The sequence below is a fragment of the Mauremys mutica genome, chromosome 2, assembly GCF_020497125.1.
Source record: "Mauremys mutica isolate MM-2020 ecotype Southern chromosome 2, ASM2049712v1, whole genome shotgun sequence".
NCBI lineage: Eukaryota > Metazoa > Chordata > Testudines > Geoemydidae > Mauremys > Mauremys mutica.
The window spans coordinates 123,915,500-123,933,117 of NC_059073.1; the positions used below are offsets into that span (position 1 = coordinate 123,915,500).

Here is a 17,618-nt window from a genome sequence, read left to right on the forward strand (position 1 = left end):
ATCAAAAGAGAGGAATATGTATAAGAAAAACCATGCTGGGTCCAACCAATGGTTCATTGAGCCCAATATCTTGTTTCTTGCCAGTGGTGAGTACCGGAGCTTCGGGGGGGAGGGTGTACAGAACAGGGCAATTTTGGAGAAATCTGCTGCTGTCTTCCCCTCACAGCTTCTATCAGTAGGAGGTTTATTACCTCCCTCAGATGAATGAGACTGATAAGATTTGCAGAAAAGCTCTCTCAGCCCCTTATCCTGATATGTAACTGTCAGGGAGCAGGCTGTCTCCCACAGAAATAGCTTTTCAACCACTGCCTTTTCTTTATGTTGCTGTTCTCTACTATGCTGTGATATGGGGTCCAGTAACTTAGTCTACTATTGTTAATTTTTCTCTTTTTTGCTCAGTGGTAAGCCTGTGTGTACATAGTTATGCTATAGTAAACTTTGTTCAAGTTAATATAGTTTATCTGGTAGTTACACAACTTTGGAAGAGTTCATTAGGCTACATGACTGAAAGGCAGAAAGTCTACATGAGCTTCCTGACTTTTTTTCAGCTGCAGTGCTGTATTTGCCTCTCTGAGTGCACAGAATCTCACTGGGTACTGCTGGCCGTGACATCATAAGGTAAAGAAAATACATTGCTAAGGAAACAACAAATGTTATCCAGGCCTTCATGAGTCTAGCTTTACAGGGGAGGCACCACTGATGTTCAGGTGACCATTTATTATGTAATAGCTCCTCTTTGAAATAAAGCTGACAAGAGCACCCTTCCCCTCTCTGTTGCAATAACAACCTCCAATTTTTAAAGTAGGTAGAATATAATTGGAGACAATAGTTGCATGTTTGCTTAACAGCCAGCTGGTGAGATGAGCTCCAGGGACTGTGTAGTCAGCACAGTTGTTGAAGGGTTCTTCAGATTGGCTGCAGTGATATTTTAGTCAGCCCAAAGTAGGAAAGCAGAAGGCAAGTAGTGAAGCAGCCCAGCTTACATGTTGGGTATAGGACAGCTGTCCTCAGAAAAGTAACAAAAAAAACCCCAAAAAGCTTCCTCAGCTGGTAGTTTAAAGTGCTTAGCTAAGGTTATATGGAAGACTAATCAATCAAAGTTTTTGTTTTTAATGTAAAATGCCCCCAAAGAATTAATAAGATGCGTGCTTACCAGCCAATCACTGGGCTTGCACAGCATAGCCCATTTCCCCTCCCTGCCTAGATCTTGTTTGTTTTGACTGTAAACTCTTCAGGTCAGAGGCTTTCTTTCTTCCTTGAGTTGTACAGTGCCTACCAATGGGGCCCCAGTTACTGAAAGGTACCCATTGAGTATTGTCACAGTATGAATAGTAACCATCAGTGCAGACCTCACTCTTATAAATACTTCACTAAGGGCCCAAAATAAACTCTACAGCTTCCAGTATTGTCAGTGCAGTACAGTGTGTTAATCGTGTAGTTTTTGATTTAAAAGACACACATGATGGATACATCTCTCCAAATACTATTACCTAAAGAGGACAATATTTCCTTTATTTACCAGAGATAGAGGAAATTCACGCAAGAGGCCCAAACCCTGCAATATACAGCTCCTTGGTCCCTGTGGAGAAACCCTCTTACAAAAGGCTAAAAAATGCCAAAGCCCTATGTAAGCTTCAGACCAACATTCTTGGCAACAATATACCAAATGCCTGTAACCTACCACTATAGTTTCACATTCTGACCTCAAACAAATTTGTTGAACTAAGCACAATTGTAGACTTTATGCGATCTGAGATGGATTTTCTGTTGAGGGTGGGGGAGAAATCTCACTGCCAGCTTTCCCTTTCATTCAAGAGGTGTCACAGAAGTTCATAAATATTGAGCCTGTTATGTAGCTTATTCTTTTGCTCCTGTCTTTAAATATGTGTGGTGAATGATGTGCTGTTAATAGCTGCAGCATTCTACCTCAGTATTTCCTAAACTTTCCCTTACTTGCTATGGGGAACACCTAGAAAACTAACTTCACCTCAGTCTATCTGAAAGGTACAATGAAGGCACAATTGGCAAGTCTATGGCATCACTTCACCTACTACAGAAATGCAGTCACCTCTGAGCTGGAACAGATTTTCAGTATTGCATACGAGCACTAGTTTACACCAGAGACTGAAGAACGGGTTAATGTAGGGGGCTGTTAGGTTAAGGCATTCTGCAACCTAAGTTGGGATTTGGTCAGGACACCACTGTAAACAGCTCTTGCTCTTATTTTCACTTCCTAATAACTTAACACTGAAGCATGTGACTCTAGGATTTTAAAATCTTAGAACTATAGAAGTAAAACAGAGTGCTGTTGCTGCTGAAGTTAGTTACATGGAGCAACTTCTTAAACGCTTCTTAAATGTGAAAGAATTATAGGCCAAAAATCATTACTGAGGGAAGCATGAGCAACTCCTCTGATGTCAGTTGTGGTGTTCCTGCTTATGCTGCCTATGAGACAGCATGTGGCTAGGATCTAGGGCACTAGTAGTCCAGAGATCTGGGTGGTATTCCCAGCTCTGCCAGTGACCAGCTATGACTTTGGACCAGTCACTTTACTTCCCCCTTCCACAATTTTTTGGTCTTGAGTATTTTGTCTCCCTGTACTAGACATTGTACAAACACAATAGGCCCCCAGTAATGGTTGGAGCTCTAGGCACCACTGAAATAAATTTATATATAAAAATAAATATAATGAAATACATTTTAATAGTGAACTGGTAGGAGCTTTTCCCTCAATTTCTCCAGAGTTAAGGAACTGTTGTGGTGCATATCCACTGTGAGCTCCCAGGGCAGCTTAGAATGCCCTAGCTCTGCCCACAGGGACCGTTCCTTTACACCACCTTCAAAGTCAAGTCAGTGTTTCTATAATGCTGAACTCTGTTACAGTGCCTGTAGGGGCACTGATTGTGAAGGGTCAGGATTTGTATTTGGCGCAGGGAATGAAAACCTTGCATACAATCCAGGACTGCTATCTTATAAAATTTATAATTTATAATATAGTGAAAGGTTATTTTTAACCATGAGGTTTTCACTGAAACTAATTCCATGCATAGAAGAAACGCCTGTGTCCTTACCCCCTCAGACTTCACTCTGCCAGGTTATGAGGTGCTGTTATTCGTGCTCTAATTTGAGACTGAAACTGAGTTAGCTGCAACACTCAGAACAACACTAAATACTATGTTCCAGTTTAACAACCATATTGCTTCTATTTACGTATGTTCTTGGCAGCCAAGTATTCTAAAGGAAGCAATAAATACTGGACTTGGTTGGAGGTGGGAGCCCTGCTAGTGCAGTCTTAGAATGGCAGAGCCTGTCCCTGCTAGTTATTGATGGCAAAATTCACACGTTTGTTTCAATCCCACTCCAGCTGAAGAACTACACAATTAAACCCAAACAAAACCTGACCCCACAACACTTCACATCAGTTCCTTTATTGTTGGTTCACGGAGCAAACAGCAAGACACAAATCACTAGATAAGACAACTATGATTGTATCCTTTAGCATTGTAAGTCTAAGCAAAAAAGATTTACAAACTGCTGTTACATATTGCCTTCATGGTTTGTTACATTAGATACACATATGAGAGCTCTCGCATTTACATTACTGTATGTGTCCTGAAAGCTCTTTATTATAACCTTTGCTATAGATAGAAAGGTCTGTCCTATTTAACAAGTGTTAACCTGGGTTACGCTAATATTTTAAACTAATGATAAGACATATGCAGAGTAAAATTCTGATCCCACTGAAGTCAATAAGAAAGTTTTACCATTGACTTCAGTAGAGCTGACTTCATTCCTTGTCTTGAATAAGTACCTGCTCAATTTTCCCCCCAAGAGTAACAATTGTTAGCATCATTCATAAAAATCTGTTAGACAGCTGCCAACAGCTGTTTTTCTTTTTTTTTTTTAAATGGGAACACAGCTAGACACAGAAGGAACCAGTCTGGAAAATGAGATGGGGAAAAGGGAAATTTGCAAAAAACATTTGGAGGTCAGTCAGAAGTCAGTCTTATTTCTTTTTCCTCTCCCCACGAGATCTTACCACTTGCTGCTAAGCAACTCCAAGTATGAGAACCAAATTTCTAGGGGAATATGAACAGAGATGGAGGGATGCAGTAAGCAAGGTGTCATGGCTAAGAAAGAGCCAGGACTCAAGCTAAAGAAATCAGTATTTATTTAGGTATACAGAATACAAAGGGTGAATACACAGTGAACTATGGCAAATGCCATTTTAAGTCTTACCACTTGGAACAGACATTCCTAAATGATCCTGTTATTTAAAACCGTTTCTTAAATTTGAATAGAGGACTACAAAAAGCTACTTCAGGCACAAGAGAGAAGGGTGTTTAGGGTTGCACCATGTAACGTACAGCATCTGTACAAAGCTTGTTGCTTAGAGAGTGAAAAAATCGCAAGATAGTCAAATGGAAATAATTTTACTGTGTTAAGGGCTGCATTTTTTTTGTTTTTTGTTTTAGGGGGAACAAAATCTGCCATAGAACAGAATGTTGCCAGTTTTGTTGTGCCGGATAAAGAAGAGGAAAGGATGGTCAGCAGTGAATTGTGGTGGAATCTGTAAGCAACACCCAACGAGGATTACTCCAGTAGCAGCTGCTGCCTCCGTGCCTTCTTCATTTACCTCCACAAAGGACTTGTGAACAACCTCAGACAGAACTAGGTCATTGCTGGCTGACATTCCAGATAAATCCACCTTCTTGCTGTCAAATGCATCAGCCATTCCCATGCTCTTCAGAACAGGCTTCAGATCATAACCTTGTTCCAACTTAAATCTGGGTAAAAACACGTCCACTTTAGTATAGTCCATCATTTCTGGATTTATCCACTCTATAAGTTTCTCATAGGTAAGTTCTCTTTCCAGCTACAGGAAGAAAAGGTCACAAAATTAAAGTGCAAGAAAAGCCATGAATTTATACTAACAAAACAATGACCATTGTGTGTGTTTACATAGTAGGGATTAGCATCCTCTCCTCGTCTAGAGTGAATGTTATTGCTATAGTCAGAAGCCAAAAATAAATGGCTGTCAGAAACATTCTTATTCTTTTTTCAATAAGACAAAAAGGTCCCCCAGTTAAGATCAGAGCCCCACTGGGCTATAGGCAAGTACCGTCGCAAGCCCATCTTTCACGGTGACAAGTTAATGCAATTGCATGTTGTCATTAGTAATGAAGTGTACTTAGCAGAGGTGGATACTGTGGGAAAGGCATTGCTATTTCGCTGTCCCTGGCCAGCCCAGTAACAACATAGCACAGAACAGAAATCAGCAGCTCTTGAATAGAGGAGCACTTGAGGACTCCCATATGAAGAAATGTGAGTTAGACTCTCCCTCACTGTACCAAACAACGGTTAGAAAGGAATATGGGGGAAAATCCATCAAACAGGAACTGATTTTTTGTAAGAATGGAGCTCTCCAGGATCTCCTTCAATCTGTCACTCACTACATTCTGGCTTCATCCCAATCCCTGGTGACCACTCCTCTGGTCAAGAAGTCTCTCCTTTCACAACTTAACATTTCTCTGGACATCAGAGAGAGCTGGGATTACTTGACAGTGACACATGGTATTCCCATCTGGTGGGGACAGATGCAATGCCTCCGCAGCTCTCCCACCCTGTGCTAATATTGGTGAGTTCAAGAGCTTGGAACTTGAATTCACAGATCTAAATGAGATTTAGTCAAATGCTCTTCTCTAGCAGGATTTGAGCTTTGTATTCAGTACAAATGCCTTACCTGTTCCAGGCCAGTGGAATTATCTTGGATTTCATCAGGAAGCAGGATGATCATACTAGTCTCGTTATCAATATAAGGGAGGTCAAGGATTTTGGTTTGAAACTCTCCTATGTATCTCATGTTAAACTTAGCTGTCTTGAACATCATCTGCACTGGTTTGCTCTCATTCTTAAAAAAAAAAAATAGTATCAATGTCAACAGGTACTACAGAACCAGCATGTTGGTACTAAACTAGAAGAACCGGGATTCAAATCATATGGGACATCTGAAATTAGGCTGGACAGAGCACTAGAAAATATTGTAGGGAAGGGTCCTACCATTGCCCTTTGGGGTGGCAGGGAATGAACCAGAATTCCATCAGGCTTTTCCCATTTGAAATGCCCAGTCCCTTGACATTTATTCAGAGGGAAATACCACATGTATTTTAGTTGCTTAGAGTGCAGTGTGAGAGAATAAAGGAAACAAGAAATACATCTACATTAATTTATTTAATTGAAAATGTAGCTTCAACGATGTTTACAATAAAAATAATCAAAGGGGTTGTGTTGAGGGGATGGGATAGAACAGAGGGTTGTAGTAAAGTGCACTTAGGGCAATCCTGATTAAAAACATTTCTTGTTTTCTCTGGGTGAAGTGTAGTGAAAAATTAGTGACATTTTCCTACTTCATACCTTGTTAATTTTAAATTGCCTTTCCACTGTGCGACCCTTGTTGAATGGGGTTGCCCAGTTGCCTTTGAAGTAGATGGCGTTCACCAAGACTAGTCTGGTCATTGAATCAACAACACCCTGAGCCAACAGATTCTGGATTTTACCTTTATGACACATTAAAGGAAGAATAGCTTTTAGCTAATACACATCCATCTACCTAGTTGTGTTATTAACTACAGTATCCTCTACCTGCTGCACAATACAAGAACTACATCTTAATCTGAAGGATTCAGTTCTGTCTTTCTTCTCCTTCCCCTACTGTATCACTTCTATGACCATATGTTTTTTTTTAAAGCAGGCTTTGCTTGTTTAAAAAGACACTGTGGAACTCTGCAAGCAACTTACCTTCCGTTTTTTCTTCTACCCAGGCATTTATGTATTTTCTGGAATCTTCTGCAGCTCTAGAGAAGTCAAGTTGTTTCAGCTCTGCATGGTAGAATTTCTGGCAGGAGTCTATAAATGTCTAGGACAAACAATGGAGGATGTCTTAATATATTTTTTCTGGCGTGCCGTTGTAGATTCAGTCATAGAATCTACCTCTTCTTTCTCCATCCCTTCAGAAAGAGTCAGTCTTAACACCAACTTGTCATCACTTCTATTCAAGCTGAGCATTTTATTTTCTATTATTACATTCTTAGTTCAAGCAGCCGGCTTACCGACAGATCAACAACAAGACTGCATGGTGAAAGTGATGCTTTGGATTGAGAGTACAAGGCTTTGTAAATTGATCTCTAGATAAAGGTTTTTGTAACCCTCCAAGAGTAACTCAAACCTGATCTAGTTTAGAAGTGAAACCTCAGGGAGGTTATTTCTATCTCTTTTTTTGTATAGTATGTGTGGACCAAAATAACCTGCTCTTCAGCCTTATGAAACGTCTACCTTGCAAATGTCAGGAGATCAACAATTATGTGGTCAAAATCATGCGGGCGCGCGCTTTCTCTCTCATTTGTATTTTGGAGTTTTCTATTTTATGGACGAAATGCCAAAGATACCAAGTTTAAATATTTAATCACAGTGGTTTTAACCTTAATTGAGAAGAACTCTTGATCTGAGAATTTATACTGGCAATCCCTTTTAGTAATAAAATTACTGTAGATTGAGGAGGGTAAGGTTGATTGTCTTACTGAAAATGTAAGTTTGTTTTTTAGAATCTAAAACTCAAGAAAATTTTCAGTTACCTCTTAATTTTCCTGAGATGAAGGAAGGGTATCAGAAAGAAGGTTAAAACCAGGGTACACTTTTTTTTAAGATACATTTTAAAAGTTGCTGTTACTCTCAGGTAAGTTTTTGGAGAATTTCTAATTGCTCTTCTGTCTGATTTAAAAAAAGAATTATGTGCCTATTGCTGTGTCCTTTGAATGCATTGTCCAATTTAAGGGGAGGGAAGACCCCCTCAAAAAGTCACACAATAATGCCTATTCCCCTCCTTGCCCACCATTTGAAGCTAAGATTTTAAGAATTTCCTCCTGCCCAAAAATGCCTGAGTGATTAATGGAATGCTGAAGAGTTGGGGTTTGTTGGACCTTCCATTGACAACATGCTGCTCCAGTTCTCAGGAGTTCAGAGCTAGGGACTGTCAAACAATCAGCTGAGCACACAAATGGATTTTACACAGAGAGTGGCTTTGGTTAGTCAGGTCCTGAACTACATAGTGCCTGTAGATTAAAGCCAATATCTTGACTTGCACTCAGAAGTGGAACCATAGGAAGTGTGTTATAACACAAAAACAAACTGAATGTTTGACTTACTGCAAGAAATGTAAACGTCTTTTCCCCATAGAGCCGGTTGGCAATCCTAAGCACATAATTAGTGCCTGGTTTGTTAATTTCAGAAATAAGTGACTGGTATCCACCATGAATCTCTTCAGCTTTGTCCAAAGCAAGCACCTATAGAAAGAGACAGGAATACACTCAGCATGACCCACATGTGCTTTGGGACCAGTTAGGAAACATGCACTTTGGGACAGGTTAGTACAATGCCTTTCATCAGCTTAGAGATGAAAGCTGCAACCTGAACACCCAAGGCAGCCCTAAAAGGGAAAGGATTTCCCATTACACAGCACATTTGGAGCAAATTGTGCAGGTTAGAAGAAGGAAACTTCATTCTAAAATATTTTACTGTGGAAATAAACATAGATGTTTTGATAAGACCCCTCACTCCATTCTAGCTTTAGGGCATATAGAATGAACAGTTCTGGAGAGTTTAAAGGAAAACCATCAACTTGAAATCTACACAGTATCAAAACATGAATTTAAAGTAGCTTCAGGTCTCAGACTTGTCTCTAGAGCCCCAATGCCAATTTTTGTAGCTTTAGCACTACTTTTTTTTGTTTTGTTTCATTGTGCGAAAGAGCCTGACAAACAGGGAAAATGTCTCTATGGAAGAAACAGTGAAACACAAAGTGCTATCAAATACACAAGTATACAAACTGGGAGAAACGTCCCTTATTTTTCCCTAATCTTAACTGTTACTTGCAACACTAGGAGGTTAAAAAAAAATTCAGACAAGGTATAATTTAAGTTGATGGTATCCCTTTCAACCGTCCTTTTCCCAAGGCTTCCAGCAATGTTTTGGAACTATGCCTTCAATTCAAGCACTCCCATAGGATGCTGCTGCCTTTGCCACAGGGCCTCCATTTTGCCTTCCACAATGGAGTTTTGTTGCATCATTTCGTGTTTGCATTGTTCTATTCCCCATTCTTTTCGTTCTTCTTCTCTAAGATGAAACACCCAATAGTATAATAGTTAGCATAGGTTCTCTTGAAGACATTCAAGAACAGATCTGGCTCTTATTTAAGCTTAAATGGTAGTGGAATGAAGAAAAGTTACAGAATGACCTAGTACATTAGTCCTTTGCTTTCATATGCGCAAACTTTAATTAATAGAGATCAAGAATGGCTCTTCTAGTATAAAACACTATAGTGAAGCAAGAGACCCTGAAAAGGCCTTTCTAAGGGAAAACTTTAGCTCTGCAGTACTTCATTGTGTCTGGGCAGACAAATGCCCAGAGTGACAAAAATAACCTCAGAGGCTTCCCGAAGAGCCAAACAACCAACAGGGGAGATGGGCAGCTCACCAAAGGATCATCATAGGACACAATAGGCCCAATTCAACCAAATGCAGTCTGGGTAACTCCGTGGGACACCCATGGTAAGTCTCTGGGCTAAATTCACTGATGTCAGGTCTCGTAGGTCAACGGTCTTAAAATCAAGATCAGGCCATATTCTGGTTTCATTCACATAGAAGTAAATCTGACACAATTCCATTGAAGTCTAATAGTTACTCCAGTTTTACACCAATGTAACAGCAGAATTTGTCTCAATGTTAATTTAAAACATAACTAGTACTAAATCTTAAAATTCATCCTCAATTTTGAGTTCAGGTGACACACTGATTAAGAAATTTTTATTTTATTTTAAATCAGCCTCCTAAATGTTGGATTTGCTTAAAAATAACAGCTAAAAAAATGCCATGATATGAATTCTATAACAATTGCAGAGCTGTTAGACTGGCTGATATTTTGAGCAAGAGATTTTACTGACACAGAACAAAAGAATGTTCACACCCATTAGTACATGTAATTTTTAGCAACCTAGTTTAGTATGATAGTTAATCATTCTAAACAAAAGACATATACAGGCCAATTCTGAAAGTGCTTACAGATTATAAGGAATCAGTTTCAACTCCACCCTATTTTACTGTTGAAGCTGCAAGTTTAGACAAACTCTTCCCCTCCTCTAAGCCAAATAATACTGTATAAAGATCTAAGTGGACAGCTATAAATGTAGTTTTGAAATTTGTAATTCTCACCCCAGGACACCTTGCATACGTCACAAAAAACCCACAAGCTAAGAGAACCTAATTGCGTACGTAGATGCAACACAGAAGTCCTTCTTTGCAGACAGATTTCAGGGCCTCAACTTCATCCTCATCTTCCCAGACTCCTGCCAATTTTGCCACTATTGATCACTCTCCTTTTCTATATCTTGTTCTCTCTTCACATTTGTGACTCTGTCTCCTGGGTCTCCTCTTAGGTCTTTGCTTGACCTTTCAGGGGGACCTCAGGGATCCATACTTGGCACCCAACTCTTCTTCCCTAGGCCCTCTTTCTCTCTGGAGGTTCCGAGTGCTCATTGGAGCAGGATTTGGCATTAAGAGTTTAATGAACTAGACCTACATTTTCAAAAGCGACTAGTGATTTTTTTGGTTGCCCAACTTGACATCTTAAAAGGGGGCTGATTTTAAGAAAATGCTCCTGGCTATGTTTTTAAGACATATTTAGGTGATTAGTATAATCTGATACTAATCCCAGGAGAATGTAATTGAAGAAGTTCTTTTCTAACTCTTGAGGCAGCTAGACAGCTCTCTCTTCTTCAAGGTACCTCAGCTGTATGGTGCCATCAAAATTCTACTCTGAGGCACACAAGGATGATAGTGGGAGTGTTCCATAGGTACAGAACATACAGAGATCTGTGGTTCAGTTTCTAGACCAAACTTGTGTTAAGTGGTTCAAGTTTATCCAGACATACCTTTGCCATCTGGGCTGCAGTGTTGCCTTTTGCACCCAAAAAAACCATGGACAAAGCAGAGGAGATACTCAAAGGAGAAAAGAATAAGTTCTGTGAACTGGCATTTTCACTCAGCTTTTTGAATAGGTTGAGTGCAAAGGTGGTGTTTGATTTACTGAGGTTATCCATGGTTCAGAACCCCTATAAGATAAAACACAAAGGAAAGATCACATAAGATACAGATTTAAAATGTAATGCACCAGATTCTCAGCTGGTATAAAGCACCATTAACTCCACTGAAGTCAGTGTAACTATATGGGTTTTACACTGCCTCAGGATCTAACACATTGCCAAATAAGTTTAAGGATCATGTGTTCTGTCAAAATCCGAGTATATAAAAGAGCCTTCAGATAATAATGGGACAAACTCACACAAATTACAAACTTTTCCAGTTAAGATTCTTGTTGAGTTTCAATAGCATTATACACTGTTTTAGAGGAATTCAGTTCCTAGCTAGCAGATTGTCTAGTCGCATGAATACAATTTATATTTCATATTTAGACAGGTGATCCAAATTTATCAACTGATGTTGAATTTGTTTTATAGTTAATGGTCATTATTGGAGGCACGTTGCTTAAGTCACAGCTGTGCAATACTTCATACCTCAAATTTATTTTAATCCAACCTGTAGTACATAATTATTTGAATATATATTAGATTCTCTTGTGTAAAATATTCACTGCACGTATTTTATGATCTGGGTTGGTAACTTGCTTAGTCAAGCAAATTGATTTTGGGGGTAAAGTTCTATAAACACCTGCCTTATTCACTCATTAGTGGTAAATCCACATATTACTTCCCACTGCTTTCTAGGCCACTAGGATAGTGTTTGTCCGCAGCAGAGTTATGGAGAGTGGATCCTGTGACTATATGTTCTACAGAGGTGGAGTGCCACTTCTGCAGAGATAGGGAGATTGAGGCAAAATGGGAAGAGAAATAGCAAAATATAATGGCAGGGGGGAGAGAGAGAGAGAGAGGTTGTGATGGTGAGGGAAACTAAGAAAAGAGTTCTTTATTACAGTCTTCTCTCTTTAATGTTTCATCCCTTTCTTTTGTTTCAGTCATTTTTAACTTCCTTTCCTCTTCCGTTCCTGACACGTCAATTAGAGAGCAATTGTTCAGCACTGGTTTTGTTTTATACTCTCAGCCCATCTATTCCTGTCTGTCAGTGACTAACAGGAGATTCTGCTTCCAGCATTTCTCATTCAACCAGTTGGGAGACTGACAGCAATCATGACAAGAGAATATTATCCTTAATTCACATTGTAGTATGACAGAACCTTTTGGATTAAGGTCTAATGAAGATATGTAGTTGACATATGTGCCCATCCAAGAACACATAATAATAAAACGAACCAGCGTTGCCATCTGATGACTGTTCTGTAGCTTATATGAAACAAATTTGGTTGTCTTGGTCTAATAGCCCATGAAAGGAGTCCACATTTCAGTCTCTTTATTAATCTCTGTAACATAATGGTGTTATTTTTATGTTGCTGCCCAGTAGTTGCTCATTGTAAATACACTTGTGAATAAAGAAATTACTGGAAAACTCCCCATTAGAGCCGATTGATATCTTTTGTATTTTCAGAACCTATGACCAGCAGGCAATACTAATTTTTTATTATTGATATGGCAATAAAGAGCTAAAACAAACTGCAGCGTCTCTACAAAACGGTCAAGGCAACTTTCTAATAATATTCTAAAAGAATATTCAGCTATTTAGGGTATTTCGCAAGTGCACATGGGGATGGGGTTGGGGTGTGGAGCGCTTACCTGGGGCAGCTCCCATTTTGTGTGAGGGGTGCAGGTGGGTATGCGGGGGTACAGGAGTCAGGGTGGGCAAGGGGCTGGGAGTGTGTGAGGGGGGTGCAGGAGTCAGGGCAGGGGGTGCTCCCAGCCCTTTGCCCCACCCCAGCCCCCTGCCCTGAGCCACTCACGGCAGGGGTGGGTATGTGTAGGGGGAGTGCAGGTGCCCCGCCTTTGCTCTGCCATGCCCCAATTCCACCCCCTTCCCCAAGGCCCCGCCCCTGTCTCCTCTCCACCTCCTCCCCTGAGCACTCTGTGGCCTCGCACCTCCCCCTCCCTCCAGGAGCGACCTGAGCACCGGCAAACAGCTGTTTGGCGGCGGGGGAAGCACTGGGGGGGGAGAGGCGGAAATGTGGCACACTCGGGGGAGGAGGCAGGGGAGGGAGGAGCTTGGCTGCCGATGGGTGCAGAGCCTGCAGCAGGAGCCATGAGGACAAAGCTTCTGCCTCTGCAGCTGCCCAGCCCTGGGGCCCCCAGTTGCTGGGTGGCCCCGTGCCAGGGCACCCTGTGTTTTACTGTAAATCCGCCTCTTGTATTTCTCCTCTAGTTACTGAAGCTGAAATAGGGAAAGGGTCAAAATTAGGAGGGGGGGGGAAATCAAATGTATTTGAAAACTGCTAACTTGCATATACATAAGAATAAGAGCTACCTTTTTTAGAATTTATATTACATTTAAAAACTATCAGAGATATTCAGAGGCTATAATATTAATAGAGCACTTCATTTCATATTGTTCATCACAGTGCATCTGAGGCCTGTGTCCGGTAGCGGTGTGTATCGTGCTGTCCATCTCTGTTTAAATACTGTATTTAACATATACCTAGTCAAGAAATCCAGTTGAATCAAGCAGAAAGTTATGGAGTACAAATGGGAAACTAGGAGATGTGAGGGATTTGTTTATCAAAGGGCTTGCTCCCCTTCCAAACTGCATTACGTTCAAGCTTCTTGCTCTTGACTTCAAGGCCCCACATAACTGATCTACCTTCTTTGGCTGTCCATGCCTCATTTTGCATTCAACAGCACCCCGGGTCCAAACCGCCCTGTTCCCTCCACTCTACCAATGCTAACAAACATCACATTTGTACAGCACTCTGATTTTAAGGATCACAGTGGTCTCTCATGACCATCTGCATAACCCTAAGAGCTTCACTCTCCTTATGAGTATGTGAAGATACTTCACACATGCTCATTAGGGCAATATCAACCCCTAACTTGTGGTTGATCTACAGCATATCTTTTAGAAATACATCTAATTTTAATTTAAAAATATGAAGTGATTGAGAAGCCATCAAGTCTTTTGGTAAATCATTCCACTGATTTATTATCCTCCCTGTTCAAAATTTACACTTCACCTCCCATTTGATTTTGTCAAGCTTCAACTTCCAGCTATCGGATCTCGTTATGTTTCTGTCTGCTAGATTAAACAACCTCTTCAACCAAATATCTTCTCTCCATGTTGGCACTTCTCCCATGCATGAAACACCCTTCTTGAACTAGTCTGGTAAGCAACTTCAATCCTCATATTTCAATCTTTCCCGAGGGCCCACTCCATATGTGACATCTACAAGCCAGCCAATTGATTACTTATTTGTTTTAAGGTTTGGCACAGCACCCATAATGTCACTATGTAAGCACTAATGATTGTGAGAAGGTTATGGGTAGCTGGAAATCATCTATTTCTCATACAAAAAAGGGCAAGGGAACAAAATGACATTGTGTTATTAAAACCTTTTGTTAACAAGCCACAAACAATTTCAATTTTCTTATTTTGTTGTAAGCGCAACAGAGCAGGGATCACCCCTTTTTTAATGGCTGGAAAGTGCTGAGGATATGACAGTATTGCTGGAAACAAATAATAAACACTTCACTTTTTGTTGTTGTTGAATGAATGTCAAGAAACTATTCTCTGCTCTATGAATACTGTGAATAGTTTTGTAAGAATAAATCCTATGTCTGCAGTCATATTAGGAGATCAGCAGCCATTAGCTAACAAGCAGGAAGTCACATCTTCACATGCCATCCAAATTAAAACAATGTAATATCAAACTGTTGAGAAGGCGGTCCTGTCCTAATAGCACCCACCATCACCAGATAAAGAAACAGATCTTAAAATGGTTAGAGAAAACTTAGTTTGATAACATTCTGTCTGGCAAGAAATCACTCATCAATAGTTGGGCTTGTGAAACCCACATTTCTTTATTGTTTTATCTTTATGGTCCCCACTTCCCTATTGTTTGTCTGTATGATCTCTGTCTAGTTCTTTGATTGATTCTGTCTATTACACATTGTAATTTACACCGGTGGCGCTGGGCAAAGGGGCGGTGGCCTCGGGCTTGTGTTAGCTCCGCCGAGCCCCGGGATCCCGCCCGCCCTCCTAGCGCCCGGAAGCCACCACGGGGCGTTTTATGCCTCAGGCTCCGCCCCTCCCTAATTCCCTGCAGCAGCGGGTCTGAGTTGTTCTGTTGGGGTTAAATTTCAAACATGCTGCTCCGGGCAGGTTCATAGAAGCAAGTCACTAAGGCCCTGCCTAGACTAGGAGAAGGAGCTGGGTTTGCCACGTGTGTTAGCGAACATTTCAAATCACTGATTTTAAACACCACCGTGCAACCCGGTGCACACAAAACAATGGTCTTTTATAAAAGTCTTATCTGGGCGTAGCCCGTGCTCAACTTGTGCCAGGGGTTGTCAGGGTGAGCCCTGGTACCTCTAGGCTTGGCAGGTCACAGCTCAGGCACCTCTGGGCTTGCTGCAATTTTTTTACATACATAACAGATGCTTGGGCCCTGGCACCTCTTTCATTACAAATTAAGTACCAGGCATAATCCCTAGTTAAACGATTATCATTTTGGAATGGTAACAATGAAAACATACTGTAATATTAAAAGGGTTTAGAATATCATAACAAAACAAAAATGTCAACCCCCCCCAACACTATCTATAATCAGCTAAATCACCCATTTGAATAGTAGAAACATAATCTCAGTGGTTTTTTAAATTGCTTTAAGTGCAAGTGCAAGTCATGCACTAGTTAAGTGCAAGTAATACACAAGTCATACACTAGTTATACACAGCTACAAGTACATTGGAATTTGTGTAAATGACAGGAACATACAGTAACTCCTCACTTAAAGTCACCCTGGTGAACTTTGTTTCCTTGTTACATTTCTGATCAATTAGGGAGCACACTCATTTAAAGTTGTACAATGCTCCCTTCTAACCTTTGGCAGCTGCCTGCTTTGTCCATTGCTTGCAGGAAGAGCAGGTTGTTGCAGCTAGCTGGTGGGGGCTTGGAACCAGGGTGGAGCAGCAGCCCCTCCCCCATCAGCTCCCCACTCCCCTAAGTTCCCTGTGCTGCAGCTACTGAGCAGGCTGGCAATTGCAACTATACCTCCCACCACTGCAATCTGCTGCTCCTGCCCTCTGCCTTGGAGCTGCTCCCCAAGCCTCCTGCCAGGGCCGGCTCCAGACCCCAGCGGGGCAAGCACCTGCCTGGGGCGGCCCTTTCCCGGGGGGGGGCGGCAGGCTGGGCCGGCGGACCTGCCGCAGTCATGCCTGTGGGAGGTCCACCGGAGCCCCGGGAGCAGCGGACCTGCCGCAGGCATGACTGCGGAGGGGACGCTCGGCCGGCTCCAGTGGACCTCCCGCAGGCATGACTGCAGACGGTTCGCTGGTCCCGCGGCTCGGCTGGACCTCCCGCAGGCATCACTGCGGCAGCTCAACCGGAGCCGCCGGACCAGCGAACCGCCCGCAGCTGCGGGAGGTCCAGCCGAGCCGCGCAACCAGCGGACCCTCCGCAGTTATGCCCGCGGAAGGTCCGCTGCTCCCGCGGCTCCGGGGCGCCTCCCGCGCATGACTGCTTGGGGCGGCCAAATTTGTAGAGCCGCCCCTGCCTCCTGCGGGGGGAGGCTAATGTCAGGGTGTCCCTCTCCCCCCTGCTCCTACACCCCACTTACCTCTTCTTCTCCAGGGCAGGGTACGGACACAGAGGGAGATAGATACAGAGAGCCTGGGGCACAGCTTCTATCTCAACTTCCTGATCTACTTAAAAAGACAATGCACTTAAGAGTGCGTCAGTTTACTTAAAGGGGCAGTGTGCATTTCTCTTTCTCTCTCCCACACACAGAGTGTGTGTCTGTCTCTGTCTGCTATGATAGCTCCCCTCCCCTCCATTCCTGTTGGCTTGTATCTATTGGGTTTCCACCCGCCCAATGCTAAAGGATCCCCACCCCACAGCCTAAGGGAAGGATCTACAGGACCTCAGAAACCCACTAATTTCGGGGGACAAGGGAGAGGCTACATTAACAACAGCGTGTTAACCCTTGAGAGCTCAACCAAATGCTAGTTCATCATTTAGCAGCAAAAAAGAACAGGAGTATTTGTGGCACCTTAGAGACTAACAAATTTATTAGAGCATAATCTTTCATGGGCTACAGCCCACATCCACCTTTTCATGTTCTTTGTATGTATAAATATCTTCTTCTTGTATGTTCCAGTCTATGCATCCGATGAAGTGGGCTGTAGCCCACGAAAGCTTATGCTCAAATAAATGTGTTAGTCTCTAAGGTGCCACAAGTACTCCTGGTCTTTTTGCGGATACAGACTAACACGGCTGCTACTCTGAATCCTGTCATTTAGCAGCAAGGCATTCCCTGGGAAATATCCCACCTTCTGCCACCCTCTAACTTCACCACTTCAACCAAGCTTCAAAATCATCATAGCCGTGAACAATATTAAATTGTTTGTTTAAAACATATACTGGGTTAATGTTAAGTGAGGAGTTACTGTATTTACT

At 41.9% G+C, this 17,618-nt stretch overlaps 1 protein-coding gene across 1 annotated transcript; it reads right to left on the reverse strand.

Annotated features, from left to right (window-relative positions):
• Positions 1-4,154: 4,154 nt before the first annotated feature.
• LOC123363842 (serpin B6-like) lies at positions 4,155-16,900 on the reverse strand. Its single transcript, XM_045005295.1, has 7 exons — positions 16,780-16,900; positions 10,982-11,159; positions 8,202-8,339; positions 6,799-6,916; positions 6,415-6,557; positions 5,744-5,911; positions 4,155-4,876 (listed from the first exon to the last, which is right to left on the reverse strand). The coding sequence occupies exons 2-7, from the start codon at positions 11,147-11,149 to the stop codon at positions 4,472-4,474; spliced, it is 1,140 nt and encodes a 379-aa protein (XP_044861230.1). The 5' UTR covers positions 11,150-11,159; positions 16,780-16,900; the 3' UTR covers positions 4,155-4,471.
• Between the last annotated feature and the right edge of the window lie 718 nt (positions 16,901-17,618).

Coding starts and splice junctions, on each gene's coding strand:
- LOC123363842 (XM_045005295.1), bottom strand. CDS start 11,149: ATGGATAACCTCAGTAAATCAAACACCACCTTTGCACTCAACCTATTC. Junction 8,340..10,981: donor CTGCAGCCCAGATGGCAAAG/GTATGTCTGGAT, acceptor CTCTTTCTATAG/GTGCTTGCTTTGGACAAAGC. Junction 6,558..6,798: donor GGTAGAAGAAAAAACGGAAG/GTAAGTTGCTTG, acceptor TGTGTCATAAAG/GTAAAATCCAGAATCTGTTG.